This window comes from Stegostoma tigrinum, chromosome 14 (genome assembly GCF_030684315.1).
Source record: "Stegostoma tigrinum isolate sSteTig4 chromosome 14, sSteTig4.hap1, whole genome shotgun sequence".
Classification (NCBI taxonomy): domain Eukaryota; kingdom Metazoa; phylum Chordata; class Chondrichthyes; order Orectolobiformes; family Stegostomatidae; genus Stegostoma; species Stegostoma tigrinum.
In genome coordinates, this window is record NC_081367.1 from 37,173,742 (window position 1) to 37,194,600 (window position 20,859).

At 42.7% G+C, this 20,859-nt stretch overlaps 1 protein-coding gene across 3 annotated transcripts in view; it reads right to left on the bottom strand.

Annotated features, from left to right (window-relative positions):
• Window positions 1-20,859, bottom strand: part of pex5la (peroxisomal biogenesis factor 5-like a) — a 170,041-nt gene that overhangs the window by 49,002 nt on the left and 100,180 nt on the right. For all 3 annotated transcript variants that reach the window (XM_048542790.2, XM_048542788.2, XM_048542787.2), the window contains 2 exons: window positions 9,804-9,915; window positions 6,656-6,865 (listed from right to left, as the gene is read on the bottom strand). In XM_048542790.2, the coding sequence (XP_048398747.1) occupies window positions 6,656-6,865; window positions 9,804-9,915 (322 nt within the window). The remainder of the gene's footprint in view (window positions 1-6,655; window positions 6,866-9,803; window positions 9,916-20,859) is intronic.

Sequence of the window (20,859 nt, forward strand, 5' to 3'; positions counted from 1 at the left end):
ACCTGTTCTAATACTTAAAGAGCAGGCGCAACTAAATTGGCAATGTTCTGAAAAGCATTTTCTATGATGTAAGAACAATATAGTAATACTTACATAGTTGTAACACACAAAGCAAATTATCGTTGAAAGAAAGTGGTAGAAGGAACAATATTAACAGTAAGTTGCATTCAATTCTTCAGATAAAGTCAAAAATTAGAATCAAATCAACGCAGTAAGAATGGGTAATGCCACAAAATCTAACTTAATCACCGACCTGACCTACAAGTTTCTTAATAAAAACCTGAACAAAACGTGTTTTCACTGGCAAAGTCAATGAGGTAAGAAGAAATCACCACTTTCATACTGAAATAAGACTTCTTAATGACTATGTTGAAAAAGTGTCTCAGTATCTACTGTGGTTGATTTATGCTTCACTGAAGCTGTAATTGATGCCAAATGCACAGCAAGGTGGAACGTTTGTTTGAGAAATTAAAATCAGAAAGAAACAATAGGTATTTAAAGGAACCACCTAAACTGAGGTAGAAATTGGTTCTTAGTACATCTATTTTCAAATTGGAAAGCAGGACAAAACTATTTTGAGGCATTATACTTGCCTAAACAGGGCCACTTCATGGTTTCCACACATTTTAGTGGATGTATATATGCTAATTAGGGTCGTTACATCTGCTAAAAGTGCTCTCTAACTTTTTTATGTTGTGCTTAGCAGGTGCCGATCTGAATTCTTCGGTTGGCAACTATTTTCCTGACTCCACAGTGGTGCTAAACAACCTCACCCCTTTGTTCACCTTCTGTAATATACCGGGTGTAAATGCAGGGTGGCACGGTGACTCAGTGGTTAGCAGTGCTGTTTCACAACACCAGGGATCTAGCTTGGGTGACTATCTGTATGGATTTTGCACAGTCTCTGTGTCTGCATGGGTTTCCTTCGGGTGCTCCAGTTTCCTCCCACAGTCGAAAGATATGTAGATTAGGTGGTGCTAAATTACCCAGAGTGTCCAGGGATATGTAAAATGCGGGGTTTCATAGAGTAGGGGTTTGGGATGCTCTCTGGACAGTTGGTGTGAACTCTATGAGCTCACTGGCCTGCATCCTTACTGTAGGGATTCCATGATTTTATAAACAGTGACAAACAGGCTCCAACAACTAGTACATAAATTTTCCCACGACTTAGGCCTCACAGTTCAGGATACAGTTTCAAATTAAGAGGTCTTACATTTAAGACAAAGAGTAGAAGGAATTTCTCCTCTGAGAAGTTCATCAATCCTTGAGACAGAAAGTTCTGGGGAATAAAGTAGGCTGTGTTGTTTATAGATTCAAGACTGGGTTAAACATATTTTTGATCTAAAAGGGTGTCAAAAGTTATGTAGGTGTGTGAGGAGGAAATGGGGAATTAGTAGTGCAGGGGTCATAGAGGAAAATGAAATTAAAGTCACAATCAGATCAGCCATGATCTTAAAGAACAGGTTCAAAGAGTCATATGGTCTCCTGCTTCTATTTCTTATTTTTCTCATTTGCCTCTCCTTGGCTCCAGCAAACATGGTGTTGAGGTCTTCTGGCATCATCAATATAATTTTAATCAGCTAAACAGATACTGTTCAGCCGACCTACTCTGAGGAGCTAATCATCATGACATTGACCACAGGACACTAAGCTCTACTCCGTATCAGGTTGCAAGTCCTTCTTTCCTATCAATGGGGTCTTGAAAATGAATTTTAAAAAAACTTTAGTGGCACAACAACGGGCAAAACTTGAAGTAAAAGCCTTTCAGAAATAGTTCTTTCTTCAAAAAATTAGGCCCTCGGTTTTTCAACATTTAGGGACATGCCTAAAGGAAAAACACTTAGGCTGCAAGTCAAGAGATAATGGGAACTGCAGATGCTGGAGATTCCAAGATAATAAAATGTGAGGCTGGATGAACACAGCAGGCCAAGCAGCATCTCAGGAGCACAAAAGCTGACGTTTCGGGCCTAGACCCTTCATCAGAGAGGGGGATGGGGGGAGGGAACTGGAATAAATAGGGAGAGAGGGGGAGGCGGACCGAAGATGGAGAGTAAAGAAGATAGGTGGAGAGGGTGTAGGTGGGGAGGTAGGGAGGGGATAGGTCAGTCCAGGGAAGACGGACAGGTCAAGGAGGTGGGATGAGGTTAGTAGGTAGCTGGGGGTGCGGCTTGGGGTGGGAGGAAGGGATGGGTGAGAGGAAGAACCGGTTAGGGAGGCAGAGACAGGTTGGACTGGTTTTGGGATGCAGTGGGTAGAGGGGAAGAGCTGGGCTGGTTGTGTGGTGCAGTGGGGGGAGGGGATGAACTGGGCTGGTTGAGGGATGCAGTGGGGGAAGGGGAGATTTTGAAACTGGTGAAGTCCACATTGATACCATATGGCTGCAGGGTTCCCAGGCGGAATATGAGTTGCTGTTCCTGCAACCTTCGGGTGGCATCATTGTGGCAGTGCAGGAGGCCCATGATGGACATGTCATCAAGAGAATGGGAGGGGGAGTGGAAATGGTTTGCGACTGGGAGGTGCAGTTGTTTGTTGCGAACTGAGCGGAGGTGTTCTGCAAAGCGGTCCCCAAGCCTCCGCTTGGTTTCCCCAATGTAGAGAAAGCCGCACCGGGTACAGTGGATGCAGTATACCACATTGGCAGATGTGCAGGTGAACCTCTGCTTAATGTGGAATGTGTACCTCATCACCTCAGGGGACCTCCCACCCACAGCCTCCAACCTCATTGTTCCCCAACCCCGCACGGCCCGTTTCTATCTCCTTCCCAAAATCCACAAACCTGCCTGCCCTGGTCGACCCATCGTCTCAGCCTGCTCCTGCCCCACCGAACTCATCTCCACCTATCTGGACTCCATTTTCTCCCCTTTGGTCCAGGAACTCCCCACCTATGTCCGTGACACCACCCACGCCCTCCACCTCCTCCAGGACTTCCAATTCCCTGGCCCCCAACACCTCATATTCACCATGGACGTCCAGTCCCTGTACACCTGCATTCCGCATGGAGATGGCCTCAAGGCCCTCCGCTTCTTCCTGTCCCGCAGGCCCGACCAGGCCCCCTCCACCGACACTCTCATCCGCCTAGCGGAACTCGTCCTCACACTCAACAACTTCTCTTTTGACTCCTCCCACTTCCTACAGACTAAGGGGGTGGCCATGGGCACCCGCATGGGCCCCAGCTATGCCTGCCTCTTTGTAGGTTACGTGGAACAGTCCATCTTCCGCACCTACACAGGCCCCAAACCCCACCTCTTCCTCCGGTACATTGATGACTGTATCGGCGCCGCCTCTTGCTCCCCAGAGGAGCTCGAACAGTTCATCCACTTCACCAACACCTTCCACCCCAACCTTCAGTTCACCTGGGCCATCTCCAGCACATCCCTCACCTTCCTGGACCTCTCAGTCTCCATCTCAGGCAATCAGCTTGTAACTGATGTCCATTACAAGCCCACCGACTCCCACAGCTACCTAGAATACACCTCCTCCCACCCACCCTCCTGCAAAAATTCCATCCCCTATTCCCAATTCCTCCGCCTCCGCCGCATCTGCTCCCACGATAAGACATTCCACTCCCGCACATCCCAGATGTCCAAGTTCTTTAAGGACCGCAACTTCCCCCCCACGGTGATTGAGAACGCCCTTGACCGTGTCTCCCGCATTTCCCGCGACACATCCCTCACACCCCGCCCCCGCCACAACCGCCCCAAGAGGATCCCCCTCGTTCTCACACACCACCCTACCAACCTCCGGATACAACGCATTATCCTCCGACACTTCCGCCATTTACAATCCGACCCCACCACCCAAGACATTTTTCCATCCCCACCCCTGTCTGCTTTCCGGAGAGACCACTCTCTCCGTGACTCCCTTGTTCGCTCCACACTGCCCTCCAACCCCACCACACCCGGCACCTTCCCCTGCAACCGCAGGAAATGCTACACTTGTCCCCACACCTCCTCCCTCACCCCCATCCCAGGCCCCAAGATGACATTCCACATTAAGCAGAGGTTCACCTGCACATCTGCCAATGTGGTATACTGCATCCACTGTACCCGGTGCGGCTTTCTCTACATTGGGGAAACCAAGCGGAGGCTTGGGGACCGCTTTGCAGAACACCTCCGCTCAGTTCGCAACAAACAACTGCACCTCCCAGTCGCAAACCATTTCCACTCCCCCTCCCATTCTCTTGATGACATGTCCATCATGGGCCTCCTGCACTGCCACAATGATGCCACCCGAAGGTTGCAGGAACAGCAACTCATATTCCGCCTGGGAACCCTGCAGCCATATGGTATCAATGTGGACTTCACCAGTTTCAAAATCTCCCCTTCCCCCACTGCATCCCTCAACCAGCCCAGTTCATCCCCTCCCCCCACTGCACCACACAACCAGCCCAGCTCTTCCCCTCTACCCACTGCATCCCAAAACCAGTCCAACCTGTCTCTGCCTCCCTAACCGGTTCTTCCTCTCACCCATCCCTTCCTCCCACCCCAAGCCGCACCCCCAGCTACCTACTAACCTCATCCCACCTCCTTGACCTGTCCGTCTTCCCTGGACTGACCTATCCCCTCCCTACCTCCCCACCTACACCCTCTCCACCTATCTTCTTTACTCTCCATCTTCGGTCCGCCTCCCCCTCTCTCCCTATTTATTCCAGTTCCCTCCCCCCATCCCCCTCTCTGATGAAGGGTCTAGGCCCGAAACGTCAGCTTTTGTGCTCCTGAGATGCTGCTTGGCCTGCTGTGTTCATCCAGCCTCACATTTTATTATCTAGGCTGCAAGTCAATGTTAGACCATAAGACCATAAGACATAGAAGTGGAAGTAAGGCCATTCGGCCCATCAAGTCCATTCTACCATTTAAATCATGGCTGATGGGCATTTCAACTCCACTTCCCTGCACTCTGTTGTTTGAGCCTGCCTAACTACTAGATTATAAACTGGATAATATATCACACTCTGGAGTGAATTTTACGGTCTCCAATCAATGAGTTTTGAAGGGCATGTAGAATGCAGCAGGTGGCCTACCTGATGTTTACCCACCTGCCCCAGACTACCTACGCATGTGTATTTTGCATCTGAGCTTGATTTTTTTTTCACACATCTAATGTTGCATAGTGGGTTTTCTACTGACTTCAAGAAATACTAAGTTCTCTGGCTTTCTTCTCATTCTCGTTTATGTTACTTGAATTACCATATGAACACATACTAATAGCGGCCACAGGTCGGCTTCACTGGAGGTCGTTCACATATTTCATTTCAGTGTGAGGTTATTGAGGTTTCTGCACTTTTTGTTTAATAAATACAGCTTGAAATGTTAATAAAGCGGTGATTTAAATTAATTAAATCTATGGATGAGGAAACATTAACAATCCATCACAGCTGCTTCGACATAGAGTGCATTTTCTATCAGAATGCATGCAGCAGGGGAATTCATCTCAACCTTGGTAAATTGACAAAGATTCATGATGAAAGAGAAGTGGCAGACTGTTATTTTTGAGTAATATAAGGCATTACAAGTTGTAACTGAAGTTTTCTTTTCCTTCTGTGCTGACACCCAAAATGTTGGTAGCAGAAATTAATTCAGAATATCAACGATGTTAAACAGGCATCAACTTTGGACATAAAGAAACGTGGTGATTAAATTTCTAGGAAAAGCAACGAGGTAGGCAGTGGTGTACTGGAATTGCTGGAATTTTTCATGTAGACAGTGACCGTAAACTCCTGGCTGAAAAGTATCACGAACAAGTCGGCCTCTGCTGTCATGATCAGCTTTTGTAATTGTCAGGCCTCTGCTCCCATGCGGGAGGTTGCTTCATCTGCCACAGCTGTCCATCGCTCAGAGAGATGGCTGGGCTCGGCCAGTCAGAGAGGCGGCTGGGCTCGGCCAGTCAGAGAGGTGACTGGGCTCCAGTGCCAGTGATCCCACTCTGACCACCCAACCTGGGAATAAAGGTCAGGGCCTTTGTGTATTTCCAGCATTCTCTGATTTATTGCAGCCTTCCAGAGTCCATGGTATTTTAAATTTTTGCTCTCCAATTCCATTGTTTGTTCTATTATCTATTTGTCCTAGTGAAAATAGATATGCAAGTTAAATGTAATTGTCCTATTGCATCAAAAAGTTATAGTGTTGGTAGAGAATTTAACCAATGATGTGTAAAATACAGAACATTAGCTACTGCACTACCCTAGCTAGAAATTATGAAATGTGTATCTATCATAAATTGATAGCTGATTATAAGTTCTCATGAATGAAAACTCTCTCAGTCCTAATTATTCTATAGACAAATATGATGTGTAATTTTTCTTTACATATAAATATTAATCTTGTTGATGCTATGTTATGAAAAATAAAACTTGCGTATGGGAAGAAAATTCCTATACTAAAAACCTGCAGACGATGGAAATCTGAAACCAATTCAGAAAGTGTTGGAAACCTCGACAGGTTAGACAGAATCTGCAAAGAGGAAAGACAAGTTATCAAATAAGCCATTGCTAAAATTATATGTATGATGATAGGTTTTGTATTACTTCTTTCATATCTAGTGGAAACAGAAATTTGTATGAAATGTCAATATATAGACAAACGGCACGAAAACTGTGAAAATTATATTAATGCCAACAGACTAAAATCAAATACTTCAGGATTCATTCAGTTCATACCAGCATCCAGGGACGGTCTATGTGAGGCTTTGACATTCTGAATATTTTGTTCAACTTCAACTTTGATTAGCTCAGTATCATCTTGCTCTTTTCTAAAGGAAGCAGGTTTAGCTGCTTCATTTCTTGATGCAACATCAGGTTTCTTTGTCTTATTACTGCTTGTCATAGCTGGCTCCGTAAGGTCCAAGAGATCCAAAGCTGGTGACAAAACTATAATATTGTATGGCGTTATTAGAAGTAAATGAACAGCAAAGTAACCTTAGTAAACTTTATTTACATTGGTCTTTTTAGTAAATGGCCTGATGATAGCATTTACTTTCACTGTAGGCATCTTTACCTGCCAGTAAGATGAATTGTAACTTCGTGCACATTTTATATGCAATTATTTGAAACAATGGAAAACTGTCTACAGTCTGACATTTGGGTATAATTAGTGAACGGGACTCCTCAACAGCAGGATGAAGTAGAGGCAATGTCAGTTATCTGCAATTGTTACATAAAAAATGGGGATGAATTACTGGTGTTTTAATATTCTGCATATAGGCAGATCATCTGTAACTAAATTCAATATAAATACTAATTGTGATTCTGTGATAGCACACTCCTAATGAAGAAGCCAAGCTCAGAAGGACTGTGGGACTGAGAAAAGATTCTTACCTTGCAGTCCTAATTCTTTAACCTGTTTCCTGTAACTACAGGCTTCCATATCATCAAATTGCTTCTCATCAGAAAACAACTTTTACAAATAAAGTGTTATATGAACATTGTTCTTCTGATTGGTTACAGGAGCGCATACTTCAAATATAATATCATGCTTACTAATCTCTGTCGTCTTAACAGCAATGATACTGCACTTAACTTAATTGCAACATGTACCTGTTGCAAATCCATAGTTCAGTAATAATGCTTAATGAAATATTCTGAGCTGCAAGTCATCTAATTCTTTATCTTTTCCTTCAGTCCTGTTAGTTACTTTGAGGGAAAAGGTTAAAAATTATATTAGAGATAACAAAGTGTGGAGCTGGATGAACACAGCAGGCCAAGCAGCATCTTAGGAGCATGAAAGCTGACGTTTCGGGCCTAGACCGGTCTAGGCCCGAAACGTCAGCTTTCGTGCTGCTAAGATGCTGCTTGGCCTGCTGTTTTCATCCAGCTCCACACTTTGTTATCTTGGATTCTCCGGCATTTGCAGTTCCCATTATCTCTTAAAAATTATATTTCTCACTTTCGAAGATTAGGGCTGCAGTTTGCTAGGCACGTGGTTCAGAAATGTGCTGCACCCTCATTCAAATGATCATAGTATTCGGCTAAGGTGTGACACATGTTGCTGACTAGCTGAACGGTCAACAAGAGGCCTAGCAATATACATGGCCAGCACACGCTCCAACTATTAGCACCTCTTAAAGGCAAGCTTCCTCTGTTGAAGGGGACCTATGTTCAGCACAGAAGATACTGCTGACTGCCTTTTGTGAAAGTAGCTCCAAGGATAAGAAGCTCAAATGATACAAACAAGGTAAGTGAGACCGATCTTAACAACTGCTACCAGGTGGACCCAATGCCAAATGGCAATGGCTGGAATCAGCTGCTTTCAAATCTTGAACTCAGTTCTCAGTTGAGAGAAAAAGTTGGAAAAACCATATTCTGAGGCATGAGAACTTGCTGAAAGAGGTGACTTGGGATTTAAACAAGAGGAAACAGAGAACAATAGCATTAGATAAGTCGAAATTGAAAATGGGAGGATCTATGAGTAACTAAAGAGGAACGTATAAGATCATGAAGTATGGCACTAAACTAACTCTATAGCAGAGGTTACTGATTTTTTTTTGTTTGTTTTGCCAGATATCTAGCACGTGTGATCAATTAATAATTTGCTGATTTAAATTTAAGAGTTGTTGAAACTAAATGATTCAACCTTAAATATTTTATTCATGAAGTGAATGTGACTGCTCCATATCCAGTTTAAAGAAAACTGTAGAGAACTAACACATCTGCTAGAAACTAACTAGATATTGATCTTTGTTTTTAAATTGAACGTCCTATTAATATTACTTCTTCAATGTTTTTTGACGATCTTGAATAGATAAAATATCTTAGTCAACTTCAGATGTAAATATTATATGGACCATATGTAAGAAAGTGTTGATTCATTTTATATTTTTACATTATGTATTATGTAGATGTTTTGAGTATATTATTTATGCATTTTATATTTTTAGAGCTAATGGAAAGAAATGTGGAACACGATGTATTTTGACCAGCTAATCGCCAACTGCTTGTTTTGGACTTTCATCCAAGCTCAATTTCACATTAGGTTGTTTCTGTGACCGCAGCTTTAGAGCATGGAAAGAAGATTAGTTTCAAGAGATCTAAAGCAGAAGTAAAACTATTATACAGAAGGCTGAAAACCTCATATATTACTAACTATGAGAGATTATGCAAGATAATAGGAGACACTTTTCTTCTTACTTACGAGGAGGATGAGGATGTGGAATGCACGATCAGAATTAATGATTGAAAAGGAGATGATAATAACATTTAAGAATAGTTCAGGAGTGAATGAAAGAAAAGGAAATGAAAGGAGCAGACGGACAGTGTGGGTGCAGGAGATTAAGATTGCTTTACATTAAAATGAAAGGAACAGAGGGAGATTGTGGGTTCAGAAGATTGAGAATGCTTGCCATGTGTGAGATAAACACCAACACAAGTCTGTTAGTTTGAATGCCCTATTCTGCTGAACAGTGATATCAGACTGAAATGTTAAATGTAAATCTCTCACAACAGATGTTGTCAGACCTGCTGAGTTTTTTTCCACCGTTTTCTGTTTTCATATTCACCCAAATGCCCTGTTAACAATTTTTATATTATTTATTTTTAAATACTCTATTCTATTGTCAAATTACATTATAAAGATACAAACTTTCAATAATTGAGGACTACTGGTATAAAAATCACAATGATATTAATATAACATTACAGAGATTTCTAAATTTCATAACATTTAATTCCAATTTCCGTAAATAACATCTAATGTTATTGCCTATAAATCCTAAATAAATCAGAATTACGCTGGACTGTAAGTGATCAAAATCCTTTTAAATAATTATCAAGATTCGTTTCTTTTCTTTGATATACTCAGGCTAATGTTCACCTGCTGTGTTTGATGTTGGTGTACGTGAAACTCTGTCGGCTTTTGCTTCAAGTAGGAAATCATCGATCGAGGGGCTCAGAAGGGGTCGACTCTCCTGTTGTTCATTTACCAGCTAAAATGAGAAATAAAACAAGTCATAAGAGGAGGATGAAAGGGAGCCCTCAAATTATATTAAAAAATCTTGCAATGAAAATATAAGTCAATAGTTAAAGACAGCCAATTTGTACAGAAGCCCTGGTTGTGTGGCCTTTTGAAATGTCGAGCTTCAAACCAGCTAGGTTAAATATTTAATCAACGTGGTTCAATTTAACTTTGAAATCTGCTACATGTTTTTTGGTTGAAGCCATTTTCTAGTTTTGTAAACAAAGGACATTTTTCTGATAACTTGTGTTAAACGTAATTTATAGCCAGTATTATAAAAACAAATATAGCTGAAGCCTCATTTAAACAAGTAGTAATGAGCCTTCAGTCAAAGTGAATGATTGAACTAGAGGAGGAAGAAATCTATCTAAAATTGATAAGGCCTCTGGTGAATTAGAGTATGCATGTACGTTTTGTAGGTTCGAAGTCTCGCTGGTTGATTTGTTACATTGGCTGGCACAGAAGACAGACATACCTAGGCTGGCACGTTGGAAATATTTTCAAATATCAGAATAGGAATTGCATAGAACAAGAATGGAAACTATTAATGAAGAACAAAGTTGATTTTGTTTTGAGCAGTTTAATTTGTCCCCCATGTCATCGCGTAGAGATAAAAATACACAACTGAATATTAATCAACTAACAGATTATCTTAATTATCTGTGATTTGTTTGCTCTTGATATCAAGTTATTTTCTTCTTTAGTCTCTACTATTTAACTGGAAACTCAAAAATACTTTTAAGCACATTTAACATTCTCATAATTAGCTTGGGAAAATTCACATTTATCTTTGCCTGTAATAAATGTATTTTTATCTTCAATAAATGAATCTTCAACCTCACAAGGACACCACCTGATTGAAATTTCGATTTCCTGCTTCAGACTTTTAGTAAACCAAGCTGTGGCTAAGTTTGTGATGACAAAGTGTGGAGCTGGATGAACACAGCAGGCCAAGCAGCATCTCAGGAGCACAAAAGCTGACGTTTCGGGCCATCTGATGAAGGGTCTAGGCCCAAAACGTCAGCTTCTGTGCTCCTGAGATGCTGCTTGGCCTGCTTGTTCATCCAGCTCCACACTTTGTTATCTTCGATTCTCCAGCATCTGCAGTTCCCATTATCACTGTGGCTAAGTTCTTTATTTGTTTCAAGTGGGGAAGGAACAAGCAGCTTAGGCTAAGGCAAAGATACTGCCAGAACTCAAATTAATAGCAGAAGTAAAGGGATTCAAATTGGGAGGAAAAACCACATAAGTGAAAGGATTGAATGGGGTCTGTATCTTTCGAATCAACCTGTTGAAATGCTATTACAAAGCTTAAAAGCAGGTGGAACATTACCTACGGTCTCCTGGGCCAAGAGAAGAAGTGCGATAAGAGGGCCTGTTAATCAATTGATTGAGCAAATTGCAAAATGTGTGACTGAGAAGGCTAAGTGCTGAAAGGGGTGCTGTCAATTGATGCCATGTAGTATTTCTGGGAGTTGTGGTCTGGTTGCTTGTTTATACTGTATTGGTGTCACTATGCTCTGGTTCTTGGGAATTGTAGTCCAATGTTTTGTTTCAGAATGTTCAGACTTAAAGGCAAATGGCTGGTGAAGCATGTGCTAATGTTTATGGTGTTTAAAGCCAAAATTGATTCTACTTTCACCACGTCTTTGTGTAAGGAATTCAGCATTGTAATCGTTCGCTTTATAAAAGGTTTTCCTTACAATGTCATTTGTTTTGCCAATCACTTTAAATCCGTCTGCACTCGTTCTCAATATTTTCAACATTTTCTCTTTGTCCACTCTTTTGGATCTGCTTTCGACCTGTTCTGAGAGGCAGAAGCCCCTTCTTCAATTTTTAACTCACTTATAGTTGCTCTGAAATTTCACTTGTTCTTTGCCACGTAATGGTGGTTTTGAGACCTGGTTGAACATTTAAAATCAAAACCCATTTGCACACTGGTTTTTGAACAGGATTCACATGACCCCTTGCTATGACCATCTGAGAAGGGTAAATTGGTACCCCTCTGTTCAACCTCCTCATTGGAAGTTTAAGCTCTTTTTGCATGATTTATAAATCTTTTCAATTAAAAATGTATTTAACTTTTTGCTGTCAGCAACAAGGAGCTAATCAAAGAGCTTTTTTTGATTGTTATTTGTTAATTGTTAAACCTGAGGAAAATAATGAAACATGCACATCATATGTTCTAGGTGCATTCACGGATCCACACACACACACACACACACATATATATATATACAAAGTTCAAGGGAAGAAAGATGAATGTAGAATTTAAAGCCTTTCACTTGTCTTTGTGGTGTATGTTTTAATCTGAGGCTAATGTTGCTAGGTACTTTACTGAAAAAAATAAGTTTTAGAAAATCTTGTAGTTATTCAAGTTCTTGGTTCCTTGATGAAGTTTCACGCTAGATGTGTTTGTGAAAACTGGGTGCCAACTTCTTCAGAGAGACAAGGTGGAGATCGCAACTTCTCCTTAATAACCCCCTCAAAGAGTTCACAGAATCACCCTTGAAATTCTGGTTTCAGTATATATTTCCACCAGGATCTTGGGATGCATTTGGCTGTGACAGCCATTGTTAAAATATCTTGTACCTTGTCTTGGTTGGCCATTCAGATGAAGGGTCACTGGACCTGAAACATTAACTCTGCTTTCTCTCCACAGATGATGCTTGATCTGCTGGCTTTTCCAGCTATTTCTGTTTTTGTTGCATTTGTTAGTCTTCTTGATACAGTGGTGTTTTGATGTGTGGAAATTTGCCTTAATGGGAACAATCCATCTTTATAAAAAATTTCAATGGTCCATTCTCAGAATTCACTTGTCATCTATTGATAGTGATGAGATTTTGGGGTTGGGGACTGCGTGGAAGGCAGAGTTTGAATCTCCTCTTTGCATATCTTTCAGACTGAGGTCTTTGCTCTAGCAATAACTGTAGTTGTAAAGTTTTGTCACCAAGCAGACACATATGAAGGTCTCACTGTGAGTTATATATTCCAGAGGATGGATTTTAATGGATAGGTAACTACTTCTTGGCTACCTTTTCAGGATACTGCAGTCAGTCCCGACCACTTCATTGAACATACCTGAGAGTTTGGCTACTTTCAGGTGACTTTGCAGGCCATTTTAAAATGTCCCAGTTAATTTTTAATTCAGAGATAATGGGAACTGCAGATGCTGGAGAATCCAAGATAATGAAACGTGAGGCTGGATGAACACAGCAGGCTGAGCAGCATCTCAGGAGCACAAAAGCTTCTCACTTTGTAATACTGAAACTTCTCATGAGCTTATCACCTTGCAGAGGTTTTAATACTGAAAGCATTTATGCAAAGGGACACCTTGATTCTAAAGAAACTTGAAGAAGGACGTTTGCTCAGCTAGGTGCACATCTCGTATGTACATTGGGTGTTTCTTGTTTTGGCTAACAGGATTGCACCCGTTATTATAATTCCAGTGGGTAGGGGTGTTAAAGTGTATTGATTATATTCTAATTAACACAAAACAGAGAGATCGACAATGCTCATCCAGCTGAAAAATACTGACAGTTTAGCGGCAAAAACTTAACCCACTAGAAATTAATCTTTGACCTTCCACTCTATTAAGTTCCCCAGCTCACCTTTCTAAAATCTCTTCGTCTGTCAGGAAAATTCCATCCTTTATCAAAGATATCGAACAGCAGCAAGCTGCAACGTTAACTTTTCAACTCAGCATTAGCCAGTAAAACGTCGCTGTTTTTGGGAGAATTACGGACAGTTGTTTACAAAAGGCATATCATCTAGTTAGTTTCTCTTTGTTATTTATTCTTTTTGTCGATTAAATGTTTTAATTCTTCAGCATAGAGTTTCCAATTAAATCTCCCGATGCATGTCCCAGTGAAGTAGCATGGAATTATACCGCACAGGAGATGATCTAAGACAGAACTATCCAGTTTACCCTATTCCCCTGTTCTGGCCCCATAGCCCTCCATATCTTTTCCCCTTACTGGTAACTGATCCACTTTTCATAGAATCCACGTCCACTGTCCTTTCAAGTATTACATTTCAGTTCACAACAACTTAGTCTGAGTAAATTAAATCTGCACATTATGGATACCTGTTTTCAATGCCACATAGATGGATGGTGTATGCTATATGCTAGGCATGACCTAATCTGTAGTCCTTTAAAGGATATCATGATAAAACATGGGCAATTAATCTTTGATGTTTCAGTAAAAAAATTAAAAATCCTGGACCTTAGAATTGCGAGAAAAGAGAATGAATTAAAAATTAATAAAATGTGAGGCTGGATGAACACAGCAGGCCGAGCAGCATCTCAGGAGCACAAAAGCTGACGTTTCGGGCCTAGACCCTTCATCAGAGAGGGGGATGTCTAATCTGAAGAAGTTACCCTCCTCCCTCCGGACCAACCTCAGGGAATCTCTCTCCCACTGCAGCTCTCTTGTAATCTTCTTTACTCTCCATCGTTGGTCCGCCTCCCCCTCTCTCCCTATTTATTCCAGTTCCCTCCCCCCATCCCCCTCTCTGATGAAGGGTCTAGGCCCGAAACGTCAGCTTTTGTGCTCCTGAGATGCTGCTTGGCCTGCTGTGTTCATCCAGCTTCACACTTGGCTATCTTGGATTCTCCAGCATCTGCAGTTCCCATTATCACTGATATAAGTTTCAGTAGCCTGCTTCGAGAACAGCAACTCCTGTTGCTGCCTGTCACTGTTTCTGGGGATGATGCACTCAAGTCCAGATAACAGCAACTTATTCCCCATCCCTGGGGCAAAAAGTGCAGCCATTTGTGGGCATTTCTTCAGTCAGGTTCGTGGAGTTGGGAAGTTTCCCAACACTGAGCACAAGAGTTGGGAGTGAAAATTCAGACCAAAGTTGCACAAGAGATTTTGGATACTCAATGAGGAAACAGTCACGGGTGCTACTCACTAATGCTTAAGATGTTGCAACTTTTAGCAGTATTGCATTTAATCACATGTACATTCTGCTAATCTATTAGCAGGAATTCTGCAACAAATCTAGTTGATATAGTGTTAGTAGAGTTCAGAAAGCTTTATTTGTGTATACTTTTTATACTTGGCCTGCAGGTGGCAGTAGGTATCAAAAGTAATCATTCCCTGATGCAAACATCTTTCACTTTGATGAGTATGAAAATATCCCCATAACAGAATAGCCTTCTTCTCCTGGTATTGCTAAGAACAAAGTCTTGAAAACTGATACAAAAAGTACTTTTTTAAAAAAAAGTCACATCAAGAAGTTGTGATCAAAGATAATGGGAACTGCAGATGCTGGAGAATCCGAGATAACAAAGTGTGGAGCTGGATGAACACAGCAGGCCAAGCAGCATCTTAAGAGCACAAAAGCTGACGTTTTGGGCCTAGACCCTTCATCAGAGAGGGGGATGGGGAGAGGGTTCTGAAATAAACAGGGAGAGAGGGGGAGGTGGACCGAAGATGGATAGAGGAGAAGATAGGTGGAGAGGAGAGTACAGGTGGAGAGGTAGGGAGGGGATAGTCAGTCAAGGGAGGACGGACAGGTCAAGGGGGCAGGATGAGGTTAGTAGGTGGGAAATGGAGGTGCAGCTGGAGGTGGGAGGAGGAGATAGGTGAGAGGAAGAAAGGGTTAGGGAGGCGGGGACGAGCTGGGCTGGTTTTGGGTTGCAGTGGGGGGAGGGGAGATTTTGAAGCTGGTGAAATCCACATTGATACCATTGGGCTGCAGGGTTCCCAAGCGGAATATGAGTTGCTGTTCCTGCAACCTTCGGGTGGCATCATTGTGGCACTGCAGGAGGCCCATGATGGACATGTCATCAAGAGAATGGGAGGGGGAGTGGAAATGGTTTGCGACTGGGAGGTACAGTTGTTTATTGCGAACCGAGCGTAGGTATTGTGCAAAGCGGTCCCCAAGCCTCCGCTTGGTTTCCCCAATGTACAGGAAGCCACATTGGGTACAGCAGATGCAGTATACCACATTGGCGGGTGTGCAGGTGAACATCTGCTTGATGTGGAAAGTCATCTTGGGGCCTGGGATGGGGGTGAGGGAGGAGGTGTGGGTAAGTGTAGCACTTCCTGCGGTTGCAGGGGAAAGTGCCGGGTGTGGTGAGGTGGGAGAGGAGTGTGGAGCAGACAAGGGAGTCCTGGAGAGAGTGGTCTCTCCAGAAGGCAGACAAGGGTGGGGTCGGATTGTAGATGGTGGAAGTGTCGGAGGATGATGCGTTGTATCCGGAGTTTGGTGGGGTGGTATGTGAGGGCTAGGGGGAATTCTCTTTTAGCGGGGTGTGAGGGATGAGTTGCGGGAAATGCGGGAGACATGGTCAAGGGTATTCTCGACCACTGCAGCGGGGGTGGGGGGGGGGGGGGGGGGAGTAGCGATCCTTGAAGAATGAGGACATCTGGGATGTACGGGAGTGGAATGTCTCATCCTGGGGCAGATGCAGCGGAGGCAAAGGAATTGGGAATAGAGGATGGAAGTTTTGCAGGATGGTGGGTGGGAGGAGGTGTATTCTAGGGAGCTGTGGGAGTCAGTGGGCTTGAAATAGATATGGGTTTCTTGGTAGTTGCCTGAGATGGAGACAGAGGGGTCTGGGAAGGTGAGGGAGGTGTTGGAGATGGCCCAGGTGAACTGAAGGTTGGGGTGGAAGGTGTTGGTGAAATGGATGAACTGTTCGAGCTCCTCTTGGGAGCATGAGGTGGCGCCGATACAGTCATCAATGTAATGGAGGCAGAGGTGGGGTTTAGGGCCAGCGTAGGTGCGGAAGAGGGACTGTTCCACGTATCCTACAAAGAGGCAGGCATAGCTTGCGCCCATTTTTATTCCGAGGAATCTGGGTAACAGTCATAAAGCAGGATACCACAAAAGGTGAAATGAAAGTTTAAAAACCGAGCTTTTAGATGGCATCTGGTAAGGCCATGTCCAAATCATTTGATATTCAAAAGATTATTTTTAAGCTGCCCTGCTGTTGTGGACCCAGCAGCAAAAGCAGATGTGAGTTCACGTTCCTGGCGACATCTATCGAGGTGGTCTTAGTGCCAGCTCAACACCTTGTTCAGGCTTCAGGTGAGGAAGGAGGCTCCGGGAGACTGCAGCAGCTGAGATGATCTTGCCATTCCTTGTGGCTGCTTCAGCAGCAGCTGAAGACGAGACCTTTCAGGATCCTTGGCAGGACAAGTGTGTTCACGTGTGGCAACAGGAGTCGGCTCTTTGGGGAGAGCAAGGGCAGCACGGAGGGAGCAAATCTTCAGGGTGCTTGTGATGGCAGTGATTGTGCGTCCAACAGCAAGTGATGGCCTCGGAGAGGGGCATCTTTGACATTCGTGGGCCCAGCACAGGACTCAAGGCGTTAGTCCTCAATAGAAGGGCACCGTCTGCAGTTGGCAGAAAAGGCAGCATTGACGATCGGTAGTGGTCAGCTGCAGCAACGCCGTAGGCATGAATTGATACTCTGGGTGGATCAATAGGAGCGGTGGTTGCTTGGGTGGTAGCATGGTTGGCCCGGTGTGGGGAACTCCTGGAAAGGATTGTGAGGAGAAAGCATGGCAAACAGGAAGAGATTGAGCTCCTATTGAAAGTGCAGTCCCAGTGTGGATAAGCACTTTCAAAAGACTGTGATGTTTGACTTTTAGCTTTGTTTCTTTATTTTTCTACTTTAATGCTAACCATTACTGTAATGTTTAACTTATAATTTGTTTTCTTTCTACTTTGTTCTTATGATTTTGAATGTACGTATTTGTATCTAAGATGTCACTTTATGTGGCGATATTGTGCACTTTTCACTGTATTCCTGTACTTTTGTACTTGAGTACATGTGACAACAAAAGTCTAAATCTAAGAAAAATGGTGTTCACTTTGGACATAATACCTTGTGATTGTTGGCTTGTTGCTGAGCTGGCTGGTAATCTCAGTTGTTTTACTCTGCTTGGAATTTATATGATCAGGTCTGTTGAGTTGGGGTGTATCATTTCTGGTTCTGTTCTGCATGGGTTTGTATGTAGGGTCTAATTCCAGATGTTTGTTGATTGCATTACAGGTTGAAAAACCAGTCCTCTGGGTCTCAAACTGTAACGCAATCAACAAACATCTGGAATTAGACCCCATATACAAACTGATGCAGAAAAGAACCGGAAATTACACAACCCAACTCAATAGACCAGTTCATATAAATTCCAAGCAGAGTTGAACAAAACTGCTTCATTTGAGGGCGAACTGATGATGTTACATAACATGGTGACAAAACGTCTGTACAATAACCAGCCAGCTTGGCAAGCAAGCCAACAACCTCATCCACAACCTGAGCTGCAAATCTTTGTGAGAACCTTAAACATAGTAACTTGTATTAATGGTAAATCCAGTTCACTCCTGTTGTTAATCACTATCTGTATGTAGTTAATTAATTAAAAAATGATATCTCCAAACCAGACCATTAAGGCCTGATTGTAATAGGTAATTGGACATGACAATGAGCAATTGAAGAGGAAAAGTACATGAAAAACAGACCTGTTTTCACTGAGGGTAATCTGTCTGACCTTGAGGGACAGTTGAGGAACTTCACTTGTGCTGTATACGTGGGACGTTTTTTCCACTTATTTTTCCGGGCTGGAAAACCACTGAAATTATTGTGAAATGGTGATTCAGCATGTAACTTTAGATTCAGAAAAAATAGAAACTTTGCTCCAATCATTGGACTTTTCACTGTTGGGTTGGGGTTTGTGAGACAGTGCCATGGGATCTGAGATACAGCTCTACATACCACTGTCACTCAAGTCCCCACTGAATTGAAGTGTGAGTGTGAATGAGAGTGTCTATATATTAAGTAGATTAAGCTAATAAATTTGCTTCATATTAAAGTCTACATGTCTTCTTGTACTAATTTTGATCTGATGTTAAAGAACATGTTCGGTACTTTCAGCCTAACAATACATTGTCTTTGCAAACTTTCAAGAGTATTAATGCTACCATTTCCAGTGTGACATCCAAAGTGGTTACAGAAGGAATGACAGCCTGTATACTTAGTAAAACTCACTGTTCTACTTTGAGAAGTGTCAAGAGACCTATAATGTGGAATTTGACCTATCTTGATGTGAAGCGGGCATAGCTGCAAAGTTGGGAAAATATGATGAGAATGAAAAAATATTCAAATTTCAATGTTGGGAATTTTCTTTCTGATTTTCCCCTTAAATTCTATATGACAACTTCCAAATTTCACTACTGCACAGTGACTGTTTCCATGCAACTGCATTTCATAACGGCCTTAACTGACCTTATTTATACATCACTTCAAATTTCCCTCTCCTTCCCTGAAAAGCTAGGAGGACATAGAACATAGAACATTATAGCACAGTACAGGCCCTTTGGCCCTCGATGTTGTGCCGACCTGTCATACTGATCTGAAGCCCATAACATATTCCTGGCATGTAAGTTACAGGATGCTCGGTGGCTGTAGCACACCAATTACATGTCTCAGCCATCATCCAATTGGACCTTCACCACAAAAGCTCAGTATAGCTATCTCAGTATAGCCTGCCTAAAACTGGGGGTTTGGCCTCCTTTGGTACTTCGCTGGTGAAAAGCTGGCCTTTATCTCCACCACCCTGTCCACCAGCGCATCCAGGATGCCGTTGGTGAACCAATGTGCAAATCTGCCTTTCTGGGTCATGTCCTCAGTGGTAATGACCCTGCATCACATCGTGAGGGGCAGTTCCTGGCTTGTAGTGTCTGAATTGGCATGCAGATGGGATGTAAATACAACACCAGTACTGTGAACACCAGAAGGATCCTGCCGTCAGTGTTAGGAGTCACTCAGCCTATAGATCTTGGAGGTCCACGCACTGAAAAAAAACTATTGAGGGAGTACTGACTGCAGTAGTGAGCATATTTGACTGTCTGGGTAAGTGATTTCATGAAAAGGGTTCCAAAGAGCCTGGATACACATTGCAGAAATTTGAGAGAAGTCATTCAAGGGCAGTTAGAAATTGACAATTAATGGTGGCCTGACCACATTCTGTGAAAGCATTGGAAAAGAAAGTCATCCAGTTTACATGTATTTTTAAGCAATGCTAGAGGGTAGGTCTATGCACTTGTACATGGATGCAAATGTATTATCGTTTCCTCACCTCCGATTTAAACATAGAAGTAATAATAATTACCTCCTACCAAGGCACCCCAAATACTGTCTAACATTGACTAGTAATTCCTGAAATAAAATTATGTTCTTCCAAAGTAATCTGCTGCTGAATAACATCCCATCTCCTTTAAAATACCAGTGTTGTCTTTATAAATTTTGTTTACGTTACTCTCTTCTGTGGAATAAGAAATGTTTTTGACTCTTTCCTCCTGCCCTGACTCTCAATATTTCATTTCCACTGTTTATGGGACACTTGAAAGTCAGTTTATCATCAGTGCCGACGTGCAAACAACTTTTCAGTGAAAGCCATGACTTTAAAGGTCTATGCACTATCCATTGTCTCCGTGATATTGAAACAAATTGCTCAAATCAGCATAGAACAAGGAATTCCTCTACTGATATTTTTGTAATGTAATGTACTGCCTGGGAATGTGGTGGAGGCAGATTCAGTTTTGGCTTTCAGTAGGTTATTGGATAACTATCAAAATGGGGTGCCACAGTGGTTCAGCGGTTTGCATTGCTGCCTCACAGCACCAGGAACCCAGGTTCAATTCCTCTCTCAGACAACTGTCTGTGTGGAGCTTGCACATTCTCCCGGAGTCTGCATGGGCTTCCTGCGGGTTTTCCGATTTTCTCCCACCATCCAAAGGTGTGTACATTAGGTGGATTAGACATGATAAATTGTCCGGAGACGTGCAGGCTATGGTGGTTTAAACATGGGAAATGCAGGGTTACAGAGATAGGGTAAAGGAGTGGATTTAGGTGGGATGGTCTTCAGAGGGTCAGTGTGGACTCGATGGGCTGAAT